Raw genomic sequence first — 19,119 nt, 5'->3', positions numbered from 1 at the left:
ATATCACGTCTATAGGCTATATATATATATATATATATATATATATATATATATATATATATATATATATATATATATATGGAATAATAGATGGGCTTCAGTGAGTTACAGGAAAATAATTACATCTAGGGTTTACGTGACGTCATAAACTACGAGATCGTTATGTCGAGTAGTTTATAAACTGTCACAGAAACCCGAGATGGAGTTATTTTCCTGTAACTCACCGAAGCCCATTTATTATTTTTTATAATACATGTATATTATCTGTGATAAAAAAAAGACAATAAACAGGTGTTAAGGTTCAAATTGCAAGTGAATTTAATGAATAATAATAACGTAAATATTAAGTCAATATTAAAGAATCTTAAATATAATTTTCTTTTTGATAAATCAGGAACGGTGAATGACGCTGGGTATATACTGAACTGCAAAAAATAATGTATTTTTAAGGAAAAAGTGTTTCAGTGGGTTATGCTTTTTATTTTATTTTTTAGTCGCTGTCAGTCGAAGATTGTTTGTCTCGTTCGCTTGGTTGGTGCTGCCATTGGTGGAGGATGATTGTAAGTCTTCATAGAGACAGATTTGTTAAACGTGCCTAAAAACCACAAATTGTGGGTGTTGTCGAGTGACTTAAAACGAGACATTTTGTTTAAATGTGGTCGGGGTGCACAGGAATCCAATTATAGGTCAAAGGTCAAGTATAATCTACGAATATGCCATTTTGACGTCGCTACTGCGGTATATGCTTTTTTTTTCGAATGGCACAAGAATCAGGGTGCAAATAGAGCCTTCATGAATTTAATAATAATAATAATAATAATAATAATAATAATAATAATAAATAAAAATAATAATCATCGTATTTTGTGGCAGTACTGTACTAGTTATTATAGGAAGAATGCCCATTGGTGGGCCCGGAAGGACTGTTTTTACGGTAATATATTTGTCAAATGTATTTTTCTCGTACTGGAATTCTTTTTATAGACTAGCGTCGCTCTGTTGTGAGTAGCTGTATATGGATAGACTATAACATTAATTTATCATTATTTTACTGTTCATGAAACCACACTGTTCTCCTAATCATGTGCACTGGTGACATGTAAAAAAGTATTTGAACAAAGGAATTTGAATCGGGTATTTTTATAATAATAATAATCATGACTTTACAGTATGGGTTTTGTTGTTTACTCAATAACTACTCATCTACTACTGGTCCGCGTGGCAATCGTAATCAAATCGCCCCTTTGATGGGTTTTTTTTCCCAATTTCCCTCAAAATCGAAGCAATGTATAACTAGTAAAGATGTTGATATTGTTAAACTGTCGCTATGTCATCTGGTAGGGGTGTCCTTTTTCTTTTTTTTAAGAGACACTGTGGCACGTGGTACACGTGCCTGTATTCACACAGCCCTGGTTTTAATTACAGTGCAGGTGGCTGTACAACCACTTGTACGGGTAGCCTACTCCTATTGTGACACAGCCACTGTGTTAAAATTAAAAACAGAAGCCATGTGCAATTTGCAATGACGGATCTTATAGTAACTGAAGATCAGATCTGCACATGCAATGTCTAATCTATATATAGCTGTTTTAGGGGTGTACCTAAAAACTACAAACTGGTACAGATCTGACATTGTAGGCTATAATAAAAATCTCACATTGAAACAGGTTTTTATTTAAAAATAACGCTTTTAGGTGACATTTAAATTGGGGATTGCAAATTAGACAAAACATGTGGGTAAAATGGATTTAAAAAAAAAAAAAACATTGCAAAACAGTCATGTATATCAAATATAGCTAAAAAAATGTAAAAGTGAAAGTGAGTGTTAGGGATGGTTACCTATTTTGGATAATATAGCATTCATAGAATCAGAATTAATACAGTAGATATTTGTTGCTAATCAAAGCTAATACAGGAGTGGAAATAAGACTCCAATTGCATAGCAGTTTCACCCATTCCAGGTTTTACTACAGTTTTGAGTAGCTAAAATTGTATAGGTAACTAGTTCAGGTGTGTCTTATTAAACTCACAGCAAAACCAGTAATGGATCAAACTGCTATGCAATGAGAATCATATTTCCATCCCTATGATGTCTTTCTATTGTTATAGTATTGGTACTTTAATATTTTTTTTATTAAATCTGCAGAATGCCAGCTCGGAAAAGAAAAAATGTTTCACTGGAATCTAATTCCAAGAAAAGAAAACTAGAACAATCGCAAAGTGCCTCAGCACCCAAAAGAAATCGTCAGGTTTCAGTTAAGTCAACCAAACCTCAGAAGAGAACAGTTCCACATAAAAGGACTTTGGCTAACCCATGTGCCAAGAAAAAGCCACCATCTGCACTGAATCAGATAAAGAAACCCACAAATGCACTTGTAAACAAGAAACCCATCAGACAGTCCTCTCGGGTTAAACAGGCAGAGGAAAACACTTCTGAAAGCAAACCAAACTCCAGTAATGTCCTACGTATTCAAGGGAAAAACTTAAAGACGAGTTCTAAAGCTCCAAAGAAAAACCAGCTTGCAGTCCCAAACTCGCTTCCTAAACGGTTGCCAAGAGAAAGGCAGACTCAACTTATGTACGGAGAAAACAGCAAGTGTGCAAAGAACACCAGGAAGTCTGTATCTGGCAAAGCTGGATCGTCATTAAAGCCTGTAAAGGATATCTCTTCTAATGATTCAAAACCACGAGGGAATGTGATGACAGAGACTGGGGCAAAAAAGACTGTACCCTTTGGGAAAATATCTAAAAAAGCTGGACAACAAGATAGCTTAGTTAAAATTCAAGAAGACTCACCCAGACCAAACAGCAATAAAGCAGCAACTTCAGACTTATCTGAGAAAATACCTCTAGACAAAAAGGATGAAGTGGACATGAGCCAGAATCAACTGTCAGGAAAAGAAGTTAAGAAAGATTCTGCTTCTTCAGTGGTGATGCTGGGAGGGGTTAAAAAGACCTCGCCTCCATTGGTGGCACTGTTAAAAGTGATCAAGGAATCTACTATTTATAAAACAGGGCTAAGTAAGGGGAACTCTTATACAACAGATGTACAGGGAAAAGTTCAAAGGAATTCTTGTTCTTTAGCGGTACAGAGAGAGGGTATAACAGACTCCAGTGCTTTAGTACAGCAGAAAGATGATGCAAGGAAATCCAGTGATTTGGAGGGGAAAATAATTAAGTGCACTTCTAAGACAATACAGACACAGGGAGCAGGCAAGATGGACTCCAGTACTTTAGATAGGCTGAATAATGATAACTACAGTCCTCTAGATGCTCAAAAAAGTAATGAAGACTTAAAGACTTCAAAGATACAGGGAGATGTAGAGATGTACACCATTCCTTCAGCTGAGCAAAAAGACAATGAATCTATACCTCTTTCTTCAGAGCAACAGAAAGATAATAAAAACTCAAATTCCTCAAAAACTAAGAGGGGCCCCAAGACTGAAGGTTCAGCAGACTCCACTTCAGAGCAACAGGATGACAAGAAAAACTCCAGTCTTCTGGAGGTTAAAAATAAAAAAGATCCTAAGACCTTCATGTCTAAGAGAGTGTCTGTAGTTAAAAAATCAAAAACAGGGAATATCAAGAAAAATGCTAAAGCCAGCCCAGGCCCTTCTAGCCAGCGAGAAATGAATCCTCAAGCCAAGGCAAGGGCTCGGCGAGCAGCGGAGAAAGCTGCAGTCCCTGAGCCCACCAAACAGCTCAACTTACTTGCACTGTGTGAGGAGATAGCAGAGGAAATCGAGTCTGATACAGTGCAGGTGTGGAAGGAGGAAGACGCCAAGTTGGCGGTGGAGAGCAGGCCACAGCAAGCAGAGCCAGAGGTTGCAGAGGAGCTAGGCAGTGATGGGGGGGGTGCCCCACCCAAGATAGTTTGCCCACCAGGACCCCTGCCAGAAACCCCACCCCAGCAGCCAAAAAAACAGTTTTTCATGAGTCGGATAGTGGTGCCTTTGAAAAGCAAGGAGAAAAAAAAACTGTCAAGAATTGAGCAAATGCGGCAAATTGAAGTTATGCGGCAACAGCTCAGCTGGACAAGAATGAAGAAGATGAAAATGGAGCAGGCAAATGAGAGGAAGTGTCCAGATAATGTCCCAATACCCAGAGTGACTATGACACCGGCCATCATTGCCTCTCAGCCCACCACTGTGGGAGTAAAGGTGTTACAGTCCCAGGTGAAAAAGCCAACGCCTGTCTTGATAGTACCGCTGCCCAATGGCAATAGCAGCAACAAGCGGAAACTTCTTGAACCAATATCTTTTAAACCACGAGCAAAATACTCAGCGGATGATTTTGAACTCGACGAGCCTAAACAAACTGCTGCAAAGAGTTCAGAGCAGGCAGCAGTCTCACAGATTGAACCCAAAGAACTTGCAAATGAGGTATGTGGAGTAGTTCAGTTTTAGTTTCTCTTTACAATTTTACAAAGACAGCAATCCTTGGTACTGAAATTGTTTCTACAACAGGCACATGTTCAAAGAATCCATTAAACTTCTTCTATTCTCTCCTAGAACAGGTGGGTTTCTCTATATAGGCCTGTGATAGGGTAGCGTCACTGGCAAGGCTTGTTCCCAGCAGGAGAGAGACTCAGACACAGAGCTGTAGTTTAAGCACTGTTGCGCATGTTTATTACAGGAACAAAGGATTTCTCCTCTGGTATATACCATCTAGCTGGAGCCTAATTAACCATTCGTCATGCAATTAAGACTCTAGCCACATTCTCACATGTATTCTGTCAGGGAGGAATTTAACACCCTCCTTGCCAGCCCAATATTTCCCCCCCCCCGCACACACACACACACACACCGGCAGGGCTTTCACCCTGTCACAAGGCCTAATCTTCTATTCAGGCAACAGTAATTCTCTGCTTTATTTAGACCTGTTAAGCTGAATCTTTTTTTTTTTTTTGTTAAAAAAAATGTGTTAAATGTTGATTGGTGTTATTCTTGCATCCAGTTAGTAGCTATGTGCAGGACTTCTAATTTTAAATATGAAGACCTACATATGAATTTGAATTTTTGTCCATCGACATTAGGAAAGCCAGATACCTCATTTGTGATCCTTTTTTGAAATTATGCTAAACTGAGCAATTTGAAAAGTACTAAAGCACTCCTAAACCATGAGTCTGAGGATTATGTACCCCTGCAAATCGTAAAGGGAACGCATATGTGATTCTTATCATTTTTTCTATTAGGGTTTCATTCTGCATTTGGATTCCAGTGCGGAAAGTTCTGCTGTCCAAGCAAACTCTGCTCCACTGAAACAGCTGAAGCTGCCAAAAGAGCAGGAGACTGGAGGTAAAGACTCACAACAACTTGGTGTCTGATTTAAATACCAGACTCCCACCAAATGTAGGTATAACACAGATCAGGGAGGGATCGGTTGTCATGTATCTGACCTGTGTCTAAAACCAGGACTTCAAGGAGACTGGCCACCTGTTTGAGGGGGAGAGCAATTCTGGGTGGGGGTATAAAAATAATTAAAAAAAAAAAAAAAAAAAAGAGTTAATTCTAGGTAGGTATAAGAATAATTTTAAAATCTTGTAGTAAAATGTGTTTGGTAGGATATTTGCATATGGGCTACAAAAAGATCTTGCTTTGTTAAAAGACTGCATATCCAGTTAAATCTGCAGTATTTGGCTGCACAATGAACAGTGGTGTAGTCCAGCTGGAATGCCGTTCCTGTACGTTTTCCGAATCGCAGTCTGGTAACCGGCGTGTATTTTCACTGTTTGTCAAGTCAAGTCACACGCCTGTCCCGCACACTTGGCTGATTTCAGTCAGTTGTCCTTGTGATGCAATGAAGACAACATTAGGAACTTATATTACACACTACAGTACTACTTTAAGAAAGCTAACTATTTTCTTTAGTAAAAATGCTGAAAAGGAAGACAGCAAAAGTGCATCCTATGACTGTCCATAAATTCAAGTTTAAAGCTGCTTTATAATTATATCGGTCAGTGCAGAGACCTGGGGTTTGGAATGAACGACTGACCTTGCTTTTAAGATTTAATATATATTACAAAAGCATAAATACGTGTTACACATTCATTTAAAATAAAAAAATAAAAACACTAAATGCTGTAAGCTATTTATTTATGCATCTGCCTTGCTTGTTTTTTTCTCTCAGCTTACAGTACCAGAACCACTTTTTTTTTTTTTTAATCTGATGAGATCATATGCGGTAAAGATATTCAAAATGTAGTGTACATTTAAATTGTTCAGAACTGTCCATAGATAGTCTTTAAAAATAAATTCAAAAACAATTCTAATTGTTTTGAAACAACTCTTAAATTGGTGACGAATAACTGAGCGTTTGTGTGATTCGTAATTTTATTGAATGCAGAGCTCCAGAAAAAAGACGGGAGGAGGACATGATATACTGATATACTATACAGAGCATCGTGGTGATTGAAGCTCTGCCCTGGAGATTACCTCATAATTGAAAAGAATATTAAAAAACATTCATGATAAAAAGCCAAAAAAATAACCGAATTACCAAAGTGAACATTTACCCGCTAAATGCTTTCAAAACAAGCCAAATTTGTCTGGAAAACTGCCAATCTGGCAGCACTGAAGGGGCAGTAGCCTAAAGGTCACATGCAAGACACATGCATTACCTATTAAATGTTACCTCAAGTTCAATGTACAAATAAAACATGAATTCATATAATTTGTTTTAGAAAAATCAATATTTTACTTGGCGTGCCAGTACTTTCAGATTTTTGAACAGTGAATGCCAATTTTATTTAGTTCTAATTGAAATGGCCTGAAATTTAGAATACATATATTTCCAACAGGAATAAAGGTTAACAACATTTTGCTCTCATAACCTTAAAGTTAATGTCTTGACTAAAAATAGCACATTGGTACTGTAGGGGTTTGAAATAAAAATAAAAAATGTTCTTGGTAGTTTGCTATGCTTTTTACTAAACAATTGAGTCATGATTTTCCATGTTTTTCGAATTACGTGGAATAAACTATATGCATATGTAAATTATTTTAGAGTCCAGAGGTTCGAAATGTAATTTTAAACCCTTCAAAAGCGAGACGACTAAAAGCAAGAAAATCATTAAAACACTGAATTAATATCGACTCCACATACGGGAGACCACACTTTGCGAAACATACAATAATTGATCCATGCGCTGATGAGTTGCCCGATTTTGTCCACTGTTCATGTCTTTGTTACATAACCAACGTCTAATGTGTCTCAGAGCCATTACACTCAATACTAAGCACATGTATTGAATGTTGTGGATAGGCCAATCTGCTTTCAAAATTAAACACGCAGGGTCACAAAGCACATGCGTTGCGTGCTGCCAGATTACAAGAATGTGGTCCATGTCAGTCACAGACAGGAATTTAATGCAACCAGCACTGATTTTAACCTAAAAAGTTGATCCTTAGCAAAAGTTGAGTTGTAATATTATACAGGTAATTGGGAGTTGAAGCATCTTAATAACATATTCCTGTCTGATCTGTAGTGTTTGGGAAAGAAAAAAAAAAACAACTTGTGTTTCCTTGTATTATCTAGGGTCTGAACTCAAGCAACCGATTCAAACACTTTCCAGCAACCAGCGTTCTTCAGAAAACATGGATAAGTATGTTGTCATGTTTGTAACCATGATATGATTATAAATATTTATGGTTTGATCATTTGTAGATGTAAGGATACCTCTGTAAATGATTTTTTGTTGCCACATCAAAATTGCACATAGAGGGATACTTGTGTCTATTTAAAACCTGTTTTACCGTTTTTGTCTGCCACACAAAAAAAAAGTTTGTTCTGTGCCACAGTAAAAAATGGCAATTAAAATAATTTGACAAGCACACATCAAAATGTTAATGTAATCTCTGAAAACATTCCAGTGCAGTGGTAACATATAGATTTGAACAGGAAATCAGAAATTTGTTTCAGTTTCAGAAACAGTGCTGTCATATCAAAGAAAGATGGTTTCTAATGTTTTATGAATTTTAATACTTAATCTTTTAAGGTATTTTCTAGAGTAGATTGTTGGAAAATCCTCAAATGAGCCTTTCTGTATGTATTTTAAACTTTCCACCATTAACCAGTGGCTACAGCATCTCGCTAGGTTCCAACTTCCCAACAAGAACAGATATTTTTATGGACATGGATAAACTAAATAGACTTGTCCTGTTGGGTATTTTATATTAGTTATGTACACAGTGGTGGGAGGTTATGCATGTTCCTACAATTCTCTTTTTAGATTCTTGTTTACCTTGCTTACTAACTATTCAAAAATGTTCCTTTTCAACCTCTTCTAAAGGCTTGATTTCTGAAGTGAGGTGGTTTGAATAATTACTCCAAGGGTGACCCCAAGGCCTGCCATTTCTGCCCCCCCCCGAAACTCTGATTTTGTATAGAGATTTTCAATTTACTCACTCACAGTTGCCTCTGTTGTAGCAGGCACAGAAGTGACTTCAGAAATCCAGCTTTTAGAAGTGGTTGCTTGAATAGCTTGTAAGCATGGCAAATAATGATCCAGGCAGAAACAACGATAGAGAATGATCGAGAACACACACATAATATGGCGTTACACAGGTAAGTAAAGTAAATTTTGGTTATCTAAGGCCAGGCTGATTCTACATTCTGTGGATGTGATAAATCTGCAAACTGAAACTTTTGAAAATAATAAGTCAGAAAATATTCTTCCCTCCACGGCAGGATACTTTCATCAGACCAGCCACCTCAGATGAAGAGTGCCACTCCTCTTTCTGATGCCATAATACACAAAGAAATAAAGAAGTTAAAGGAAGCAGAAAAAAACAGTGCACTGCAATTGACCATCGTAAGTAAATAATCTTTGTTGATGTCTGAACTCTAAAATCTGTGTTAAATAGCCTCAGTGGAATTGTACAGCAATGGGTTCTGGAATATACTAATTATACCACGTTTCCATGAACCACATAACCAGAGTATGTGCTGGAGTTGCCCCCCCCCCCCCCCCCTGCCTATTAAGCAAAATATATTCCTGTGGCAGGGTTTTGTTATCTGTTATATGTATTATTGTAGTGGTGCACTGAGTGTGCGTTATGTAGCACAGGTGATGTAAAATGTATAATTGTATTTAGGCAGAGGGATTGCACAATCACTTCACATGCAGATTAAAATGGGTATTTGTATGGGGGCCCGGGAAGTGCACAATTAGTCGACGTGCCGAGATTAGTCTGTGCCTAGATTCAAGAGAGTGATTGATTAGCAATCGAGTCTCTGCACAACTGTATAAAATAATGAATGTTTCACGCACACGGGGTTGAGTGTTCGGTGAGTGGAAAACGGGAGAGAGAGGAGAAAGAATTAAAATAGAAAAGCAAACAATCGCTACGTGTGCTGGAGCACCAGCACGATACTTGTTTGTTCCGTGTCTGTTTGCTTTGTTTGTCTGTTTTGGCTACTGTGCCGTTTTATTTTACAAAGTGTGTTTCTGTTGTGAGATGGCAGGGAGGGGGTTAAAACCTCTCTGCTGGAAAAACATGTGCGGAAGGCACACTTTTGTTTTGTTTAATTGTTTAATTGTTTTTGTTTAATTGTTTTATTGATTGATCATTACCTGCACCTGGTTATTATTGAAAATTAGAGCCAGGTGCAGGGTTTAAAAAGAGAGCAGTCAGTCTGCTCTGGGCGGCTGCTGAAGAGGGCAGAAGCCCGACTGTGCTGGTGTGTGGGTACAGCCGTAATTTAAAAAGAAAAAGGTAGAGTGAAGCCTTTTTTGTTTTGTGTGTGCTGTTTTGTTTGTTTTTTGTACAGGTAAACAGCTTAGCTGTCCTGTTTAGTTTAGGTTCCTGTTTTGTTTTAGTTAGTGCTCAAAGAGAGCTAGGTGTTTGTTTTGTTTATTTTGTTTTTGTGTTCATTAAAAATAGCGCAACCGCGCTTCAAAAAAATCAATTTCTGTGTTGGGTCAGTGTTTTTAAAGGGGCAACGAACCGCGAAGAGGTTCGATTCTTTCACATATGGTGGCAGCGAGTGTGGGCGCCCCTGGAGACCCAAAAATTGATTTTAAAGATTTGATTGAGAGGTTTAATAAGAACACCGCTGCTCAGGAGGAGCAGACAAGGAAGATGGAGAGACAGAGACAGGAGCTGGGTGTGGCCCCGTTGATAATACCAGAGCGGGAGCCAACCGAACTGGAGCTGCTGCTACAAAAGTGGGAGCTGCCGTCCCGAGAGCCAGAGGGGGTGGAGCTGCCGTCCCGAGAGCCAGAGGGGGTGGAGCTGCCGTCCCGAGAGCCAGAGGGGGTGGAGCTGCCGTTACCAGAGCCCAGAGGGGAGGAGCCGCCTCTCCCAGAACCATCATCCATGCAATTGAGTCCGGCGTTGCCGAGGGAGGTCCCCAGTCCCGTCATCGTGGACACCTGGCTGGAATGCCCAGACCTCCCTGGGCTGGACCTTGCTCCCAGGTCGCAGCACTGCCAGGCACAGTCGCTTACCTGGTCCCTTACTCCACTCCCCCTGGAATCCCAGACGTCGCTGCGCAAGAGGCAGACGTCGCTACGCAAGGGGCAGAGGTCACTAGCGTTCCCCCTGCTGATTGCTCCGCTCCCCTTGCATCGTGCTGCGCTCCACCTGGAATTCCAGAGGTCGCTGCGCAGGTCCACAGGCGCACGCCTCTGCCTGTCTGTCCTGGCTCCCGGTCACCGGTCCGCGCTATGGTCGCCCTGGACAAGCCGTCTGGGTCCCTCCTCGCTGGTCCTGGGTCCCTCCCTGGAAACGCCGGAGGGACCAACCCACCCTCAAGCCCGCCCGTGGAAGAGGGCGAAAATTGACATTTGTGGACTTGAGGGTGGGTGGTCTTTTAAGGGTGGAGGGAGGTGGCCGTTGTGTGGCCGGTGTCTTGAAAAGACATGTGGGGGGGGTATGTGTGAGATGGCAGGGAGGGGGTTAAAACCTCTCTGCTGGAAAAACATGTGCGGAAGGCACACTTTTGTTTTGTTTAATTGTTTTTGTTTAATTGTTTTATTGATTGATCATTACCTGCACCTGGTTATTATTGAAAATTAGAGCCAGGTGCAGGGTTTAAAAAGAGAGCAGTCAGTCTGCTCTGGGCGGCTGCTGAAGAGGGCAGAAGCCCGACTGTGCTGGTGTGTGGGTACAGCCGTAATTTAAAAAGAAAAAGGTAGAGTGAAGCCTTTTTTGTTTTGTGTGTGCTGTTTTGTTTGTTTTTTTGTACAGGTAAACAGCTTAGCTGTCCTGTTGTTTAGTTTAGGTTCCTGTTTTGTTTTAGTTAGTGCTCAAAGAGAGCTAGGTGTTTGTTTTGTTTATTTTGTTTTTGTGTTCATTAAAAATAGCGCAACCGCGCTTCAAAAAAATCAATTTCTGTGTTGGGTCAGTGTTTTTAAAGGGGCAACGAACCGTGGAGAGGTGCGACTCTTTCACACTGTTTTGTTAAATCTTTTTATTTATTAAAATAAGCAAGCGCATTCACATTTCACTCGCAGTGCTGTGTGTGTTTCTACCGGGTCTGATGTCACCGCTCAGGCCAGCTTGCAACAATTCTCCATCAAAATATCCCGTTATACAGTAATTATACATCAGTGTTACTGAATAAAAATATTTGAAAACATTAATTCAAGTATAAGGGTTTTCTTTATACTTATATATATATATATATATACACAGTGGTTTGCAGAAGTATTCACCCCCCTACAAAGTTTTGTTGGCACCTGAGCGTACTCCATGACGCTTTCAAATTAGACTTTACATGTAGAATCTACACAAACTACTCCACATTGATAAAAGTTAAAAAATGCATATAGAATACAAGTAAAGATTTACAGAGAAAAACAGATTAATCTCAGTTGCATAAGTATTCCACCCCTTTGCTACTGCAGCCCTAAATCAGCTCAGGTGCAAATGATTTGTTTGAAAGGTCACAATGAGTGAAATGGTTTCAGCCTGTGTGTACTTAAAGTGGTTTAACTTGTCAAGCTGCAACTCGCATAGTGATCCAACAAAGCAACCATGAAGACCAAGGAGCTTTCGAAACAAGTCAGGGATGAAGTGGTAGAGAGGCACAGAGCATAGGGTTACCATATGGCTCCAGATTAACCGGACGCTTTGAGACAGACCGGGATTTCAAAATTCCCCCTAAATCACCTTTGCTGAGATTAATCCTGCTGTGGTGGAATTGCTTGGGCGCAGAAAACAATTCACACTGATCAGCTGCTTCTGATCAGATCTTAATGAACGAATAGCTAATTTATCGATAGAGCAATGAGATGGTGATGAAATTGTATTTGCAGAATAATATGGACGATTGAATTTTAACAAACAGAAAAAAATAGCGACTGGCTGCAATTCATTCTTGGTATAATACAATTATTTGACGCGCATGCGGGTATTTAAGCACCATTATTAATTGTAGCTAAGGATGGTTCATTTACACCTTCATTTATTTCAATTTAGGGGCAAGTTTGAAATCCCGTTCTGTCTCGTAGCGTCTGGTTAATCAGGAGCCACATGGTAACCCTAACTGAGCAGGAGAAGGGTACAAGAAAATTTCAAAGGGGCTGATTATCCCTCTCACAGTGAAGTCCATCATTAAGAAGTGGATATGCATGATACCACCCAGACACTACCTGGATCAGGTCGCCTTCCCAAACTTAGCAGCCGGGCAAGCAGGAATCTGGTTCATGATGTCACTCTGAAGCCAACAATGACCTTGAGAGATCTGCAAAGTTCTGTGTCTGAGATGGGAGTGAGTGTTCACACGTCAACAATAAGCTGGTCCCTACACAAAGCTGGCCTGTATGGACAGCTGGCAAGAAAGAAGCCATTACTCAAAAAGCCTCATCTTAAAGCATGTATGGAGTTTGTGAAAAAGCATGTAGATGATGCTGCAGACATGTGGAAAAAGGTTTTGTGGTCAGACGAGACAAAAATTGAACTTTTCGGTTTAAATTCCAAGCGTTCCGTCTGGCGCAAGCCCAACACTGCACATCACCCAGTCAGCACCATCCCAGCTGTCCAGCATGGTGGTGGCAGCATCATGTTATGGGGATGCTTCTCTTCAATAGGGACTGGGAAGCTTGTCAGGATAGAGGGGAGAATGGATGGTGCAAAGTATGGGTAAAAACCTGTTTGAGTCAGCCAAGACTGAAACTAGGGAGAAAATTCACATTTCAGCAGGACAGTGACCCGAAGCACAAAGCCAAAGCCACACTGGAGTGGTTGAACAAGAACCGAATTAATGTTCTTGAGTGGCCCAGTCAAAGTCCTGACTTGAATCCAATCGAAAATTTATGGCAAAACTTGAAGATTGCAGTCGATCGACGATCCCCAACAAACTTATCACAACTAGAGCAATTTTCCCATGAAAAATGGGCAAAAATTTCACCATCCTACTGTGCAAAGCTAGTAGAGACCTATCCAAAAAGACTCCTAGCAGTAATTGCTGCAAAAGGTGCTTCTACCAAGTACTTTTTGTACATTTTCTTTGCAAGTTTTGCTGACATTTAACCTCTTCCTCATATAACAGTGTTCAGTTTAGCCACTACAGCTTTGAATAAAAAGTTTGTTTGAAAAACTAAGCATACATTATTTGTAATTCAATTATATATATGTATGTTACTGGAGAAAATGTGGATGCTGGCGCTACAAAAGTGTTTACTGTGGTTTTAAATGTTTAAATAAAGCCTATTGCTTTTATTGAGAATTCCTTGGGGCTTTGGACTTAATTGAAACAGGAGTTGCTGTCATTTTCTCTTTCAATGGGATTTCTCACTGGAGGAGATGTCTATATAATATATATATATATATATATATATATATATATGATTATGTAGAGTTAGGCATATGTACTGCGTGAAACAAATGCGAAAGAATACCTAGATGGATTTATCTTTTTATCTTTCAAGTTGACAATTTGACAAACAGTCTGCAGTGAATTCACGTCTTGACATTTAACTCGCAAGTATTTCTGGGGAAAATTGGTAGTATTTCCTTCCCAATTCACGTGATAACGCGGGTAACTCAGAAAAGCATGGAAATGTCACCTTTTTCACCAACTCGAGTTGTCCATCAGCTTGAGTTCTGGGAGAATTCAGACCAATTCGAGCACACTCAAGTCAACTCGAGTTGGCTGTCCATGGAAACTAGGTATTAGTGGTCAAATGCTTCACACATATGTGGCTAATTTGATTTTGTTTAGCTTGGTATAGTACGGTAATATGCAAATATTGTTCTTTTATAGAGCTTTTGAAATGTCCTTCAGCTTTGGTTCATAACCCTAGCAGAAACTTTACTTGGTGCCTGTTGTTTATCTGTGCAGGATGCTGGTCAGAAGCGGTTTGGGGCCATTTCCTGTAACATGTGTGGAATGTTGTACTCAGCAGCCAATCCTGAAGACGAGGCACAACACCTGCTGTTCCACAATCAGTTCATCAGCGCTGTCAAATATGTGGTGAGGAAACCGTGCTGTGCTCTTCTAATGGCTGATGCACTATGTTGGCCTTAAACACTTGGCAATTCAGACAGTGGTCGTGTACTTTAGCTTGGTTGTTACTACTCCCATTCTGTTTCTTCAGTGTCCTTATGTTGGTGTATTATGAAAAAAAACACAGAAAAATGACATTTCTGCAATTTAAGATCAAACTATTTGATATGATGATGATTTTAACGGAGCTTGGAAGTACAGTACTACCTTAGAGCTTAGATTTATAATTGTAATTGAGGCCATCTCTGCAAGACCAACCTTTCTGAAACTGAAAATTGTGACAGTAAGTGATTGTAATGTGAGTTTGGTTTTGCTCTGATTTGTTTCTCTGAGAAGTTTGATACCTTAGCGCATGACATTTCAGAAACATTACTTGAGGTCATATACTTGCACTGGCTCCTTTAATAATGAGATTGTTCACCTGATTCAATGTTGTTTTGGATGCTCAGTTTTGAAATTTTGTAATTGTCTATTTCTTTCAGGGCTGGAAAAAGGAGAGAATTCTGGGAGAATATCCTGATGGCAAGATCATAGTGGTTCTTCCTGATGACCCTAAATATGCATTGAAAAAGGTATGTTTTTTTTAACACCTAATGATCTTTGATTCATTTTTATTTGATTTCATTTTAAGTCGATTAGCTGATCTTCAGGTTCCCATTTCGTACAGGAAGTGCTCTACAGCACCATTATTTGAGTGGTAGTGTAATAATACTAGTATTAATTAATATGCATGTGTTCCGTACTTTATTATGGATTTGCAAATTCAGTTTTTTTGTCAATGTTTGTGATTCTACATGGACAGTCTCTTAAGCTATTGCGTTTACATAGTAAATGCTCCTGTACTGCGCAGCTTCTGAAAAGTACTATGTTTCAGTGCTTTCATGTCAGTGCCTCTTTTGCTAGGTTGAAGAGATTCGTGAGATGGTGGACAAAGACCTGGGGTTCCAGCAGGTCGAAACCAAGTGCCCTTCCAACACCAAGACTTTTCTGTTCGTCTCCAATGATAAGAAGGTTACTGGCTGTCTGATAGCCGAACATATTCAGGAGGTCAGTTTTAAAAAAAAATAATAATAATCTGTCAATTTATCAATAAAACCGCTTGAACACAAACGGCCATTACAGTAAATTGTGATTGAGGTAACAGTGGGCCACTTCCTGACTTTGTCATAGTATACCAGGGATGGTGTTTCTAGTTTAGCCCTAGGGAGAATTTGAATTGGGGGAGGGGAGGAATCGCCCAGCTGAGCTTTAACCCTTAGCGGTCCATTTATTCAGCGCGTCGGGTCCAATTTATTTTCACACGCGCATTTTTTTTAGACACGCTGTTTTAAAAGTATTTTTTTTCACAGTAAAACAGGTTTAAAAGGCACTGCATCTCAACAGGACACTCAGTACTGCATCTCCAGCCCCGCCCCACCCCTTGTTTGCTATATTTTTCAAATACCTCTTAATAATGTGATCCAAGTTGTTATTTTATTACTATAACATCTAAAAAAAGCTCTGCAAATGTCTGTGATATTCTTTGAGTGCTGGATGTGGAAGCAGCTATCTTGTTTGTTTATGTCCGTGTTATCTATGTGGTGTCGGGGCTATCATTATTCATAAGATACGGCCATTTTTTATTTTTGGCTTCTTTCGTCTCCTGTCGGTCTCACTCGGCCATTGAATGGTTTTCTCGGCTTTTTCCGGAGAAAAAATGACTAGAGACCTGTTTTTTGCGTCTTTTTGATGATGTCAGACAGGGTCCGACATTTGACCGGAAAGGGAAAATTGCGATGTCGGACCACAAAGAGTTAAAAAACATCGCTGTCAAGCCGTGTTTGTGCCTATAGAAGTTTTAGCTTGGTAAGTCACAGGGTTGAAAAGGTTCAAGCTTAGACACTACTGTGGCTCAGTGTTTTATCAAAGCTAATGTTGAGTACTTCAGTAATACAGTGGTCCCTCGCTATAAGGCTCTCAGTTATGACACTCCTACAGCATGTCCCACAATTCCCTATACTAGTGATTCATGCAATATTTCTACAGTAAATACAGTACCGGTGTGGTTCAAACTGTAAACAACTTCTCCATCTAACTTCCGTTTCTGTCTCTCCCTTTTGATATAGTATCTGAACTGTAGAAAAGCTGCGCTGGCACTTTATAACACAGACATCTTATTCAACATTCGTTTTATAACTAAATAAATATTAGGCCTGTTACGTGGTTATCTTTCCTAATGTATTTACTTTTTTGCTGCGAGAGGAGCTGCGGCTTTCTCCGGGAGACGAGATGCTTCACTTCAGCCCCGCTCCGGCAGCTGAGCCTGGGGCGAACCCATTCCCTCTTCCCCTCGCTTGACCTGCTGTCCTTCTCTCACTTGGTTTGCTTGTCTGTCGTTTCGACCGCAGTTTAGCCAGGCTATTTATAGTTTAAAAACTGCTAATTAAAATAATCCACGAGTGGCAATGTTACCTTTTTTTTTTTTTTTTTTTGTAAAAAATATAGTGTTTATTACATTGTGCTTTATGCATGGTTAATTCACGGAAAGGTACTTTTTTTGCTTCACTATATGTGCATTATAGAGAAGGAGTTCATTTATTTTGTATTTTAGTCAGATGTATGATGGCGCCTTGAGCTTCTCTCGGCTCCTATCTGTCTCACTCGGCCATTGAATGGTTTTCTCAGCTTTTTCCGGAGAAAAAAACGACTAGAGATCTGTTTTTTACGTCTTTTTAATGATGTCGGACAGGGTCCAACATTGGACCGCAAAGGGTTAATAATATGTTTTACCATACCTTGCTATTTACAATTCCCACCTATGCTTTACCATGCTTTCGCTATGCTTTATTACACAGCTATTATTTTACTATGGTACACTTTTGTAAGGGGTTTACCCAAGAAACTACCTGATACTGTGTTTTTGGCCAGTTTCCTGTACAAACTGTTGCTTTGTGGAACATGGCAGGGCTTCAGGGTGATAGATGAGAGCGCCCTGCAGGGCTCCGAGGGGGATAAGGTCATGTTTGAGCGTCAGCGGGCCTGGTGCTGCTCCACCACCCCAGAGCCAGCCATCTGTGGCATCAGCCGCATCTGGGTGTTCAGCTTGATGAGACGGAATGGAATTGCATCCAGATTGCTCGACTGCCTGAGGTAAAGGTGTTTCCTCAACCCAAAGGCTTCTATATTGTGATTATCTTTGATATAAAGTACCATGGCGTCAATGTATCCTTCAAAACTACAATTGTCTCCATTTTAAAATGTTTCTTACAGTATGTCATTGTGCACTCTGTTCTCAATAGTAAACCTGTTATGATAGTAAGCCGCTTTGAGTGATGCAGGATCTAAAGGTTACTTGTTAATGATATATGTCCCCAACATATCTTAAACTGTTAAATAAGCAGGAGTAGCACAAAAGATTAATTTAAGTTTTGCTATGACAATACCCCATATGGCAGGTGGATTATTGTATTATAAAAAAAAAACGTATGACTTATAAATAATGTATTCTATGTTACCATGGAAGTAGAAAGCTATATTGAAAAACATGTTTTTGTAATCATCCTATTCATACTTAGGTACTCTGATAATGTAAAACCTCCTTAGATGTGATACTTACCTGCTTCTAATGAGAGACCGGCAGACAAGAGCATGGAGGACTCTAATTCAGTTAGCACCCGAACAGCGTTTCTGTAGTGTTGTGCTTGTGTTTAATTTCACAATATAAGAACAGTGTCTTTTGTTTAAGCAGTCTGCAAATTAAAAGTGGCTATTTCATGCACACAGTTTGTAACGTTTAATCAGGTGAACAAATTCTTGGTTGCAAGTATTTGCTTGATCAGGTTTTTAAAAGACACATTTCTGATTTCCTTACAGGAGCACCTTTATCTATGGTTCTTATTTAAGTAAAGAAGAAATTGCATTCTCAGACCCGACGCCTGATGGAAAGCTGTTTGCGACCTGTTACTTTGGGACACCGCAGTTCTTGGTCTATAATTTTATCAGCTGCAATCGCTAATGAGGAAAGGTTGGCGGATAACCTTTTTGAAACTCTCTTCTGGACATATCAATAATATAACTGGCTCAATGAATGCTTTTTCTTTCATGAAATGTGTGCAATGCAGTAAGGGCTGTGATTGGGGGGGGAAGGGACGGGGGCATTGGGGGGACAACTGAGGAAGCATTTACGTGGACGCTGTTGTTGAGCCTTTAAGAGTTAGAATTGCTTGTTCTTTTTAAGCATTTCTTAGAAAACACGACCAGATAAGAGGAAGTTGAAGTTTTGCTATTCCAATAACTCAGGTTGTTAAATAATAAAAACAATGAAGTTGGAGAACTAGTTTTTTTTATGTTTCCATTCTCTGCGTAGGTCTTTGATATTTTAAAAGAAATAATATTTTGTTAATTTTTTTAATGCAAACTTAATGATGTATTTTAAATTAAGAGTTACATGCATTCTACTTCTTTCTTTCTCCCAAAAAGGTGTTAGAAAATGTGATCTTTTATTGGAAATACATGTGTTACATAGGTAATGGAGATGTACAATCAAATCAGAAGTTTGATTACATATTTAATTGTGGATACAAAAATAAACTAACAAACACTTCAGTCATGTTGAAATGTGAGTGTATTTTCCTGTGCAGTTGCTAGATGGCACTGTTCTATATGGTTTACAAGCTCAGTGATGTG

The 19,119-nt window shown here is 39.4% G+C and overlaps 1 protein-coding gene across 1 annotated transcript; it reads left to right on the top strand.

Moving 5' to 3' along the window:
• Nucleotides 1–913: 913 nt before the first annotated feature.
• On the top strand, nucleotides 914–19,038 carry LOC117400517 (N-acetyltransferase ESCO1-like). Its single transcript, XM_059022058.1, has 10 exons — nucleotides 914–934; nucleotides 2,147–4,382; nucleotides 5,195–5,297; nucleotides 7,537–7,603; nucleotides 8,689–8,812; nucleotides 14,290–14,421; nucleotides 14,937–15,026; nucleotides 15,358–15,501; nucleotides 17,399–17,583; nucleotides 18,307–19,038. The coding sequence occupies exons 2-10, from the start codon at nucleotides 2,148–2,150 to the stop codon at nucleotides 18,446–18,448; spliced, it is 3,222 nt and encodes a 1,073-aa protein (XP_058878041.1). The 5' UTR covers nucleotides 914–934; nucleotide 2,147; the 3' UTR covers nucleotides 18,449–19,038.
• The last annotated feature ends 81 nt before the right edge of the window (nucleotides 19,039–19,119 follow it).

The sequence above is a fragment of the Acipenser ruthenus genome, chromosome 4, assembly GCF_902713425.1.
Source record: "Acipenser ruthenus chromosome 4, fAciRut3.2 maternal haplotype, whole genome shotgun sequence".
Taxonomy (NCBI): domain Eukaryota; kingdom Metazoa; phylum Chordata; class Actinopteri; order Acipenseriformes; family Acipenseridae; genus Acipenser; species Acipenser ruthenus.
The sequence above is the reverse complement of the archived record's forward strand: the minus strand, read 5'-3'. Positions and strand labels throughout refer to the sequence as shown.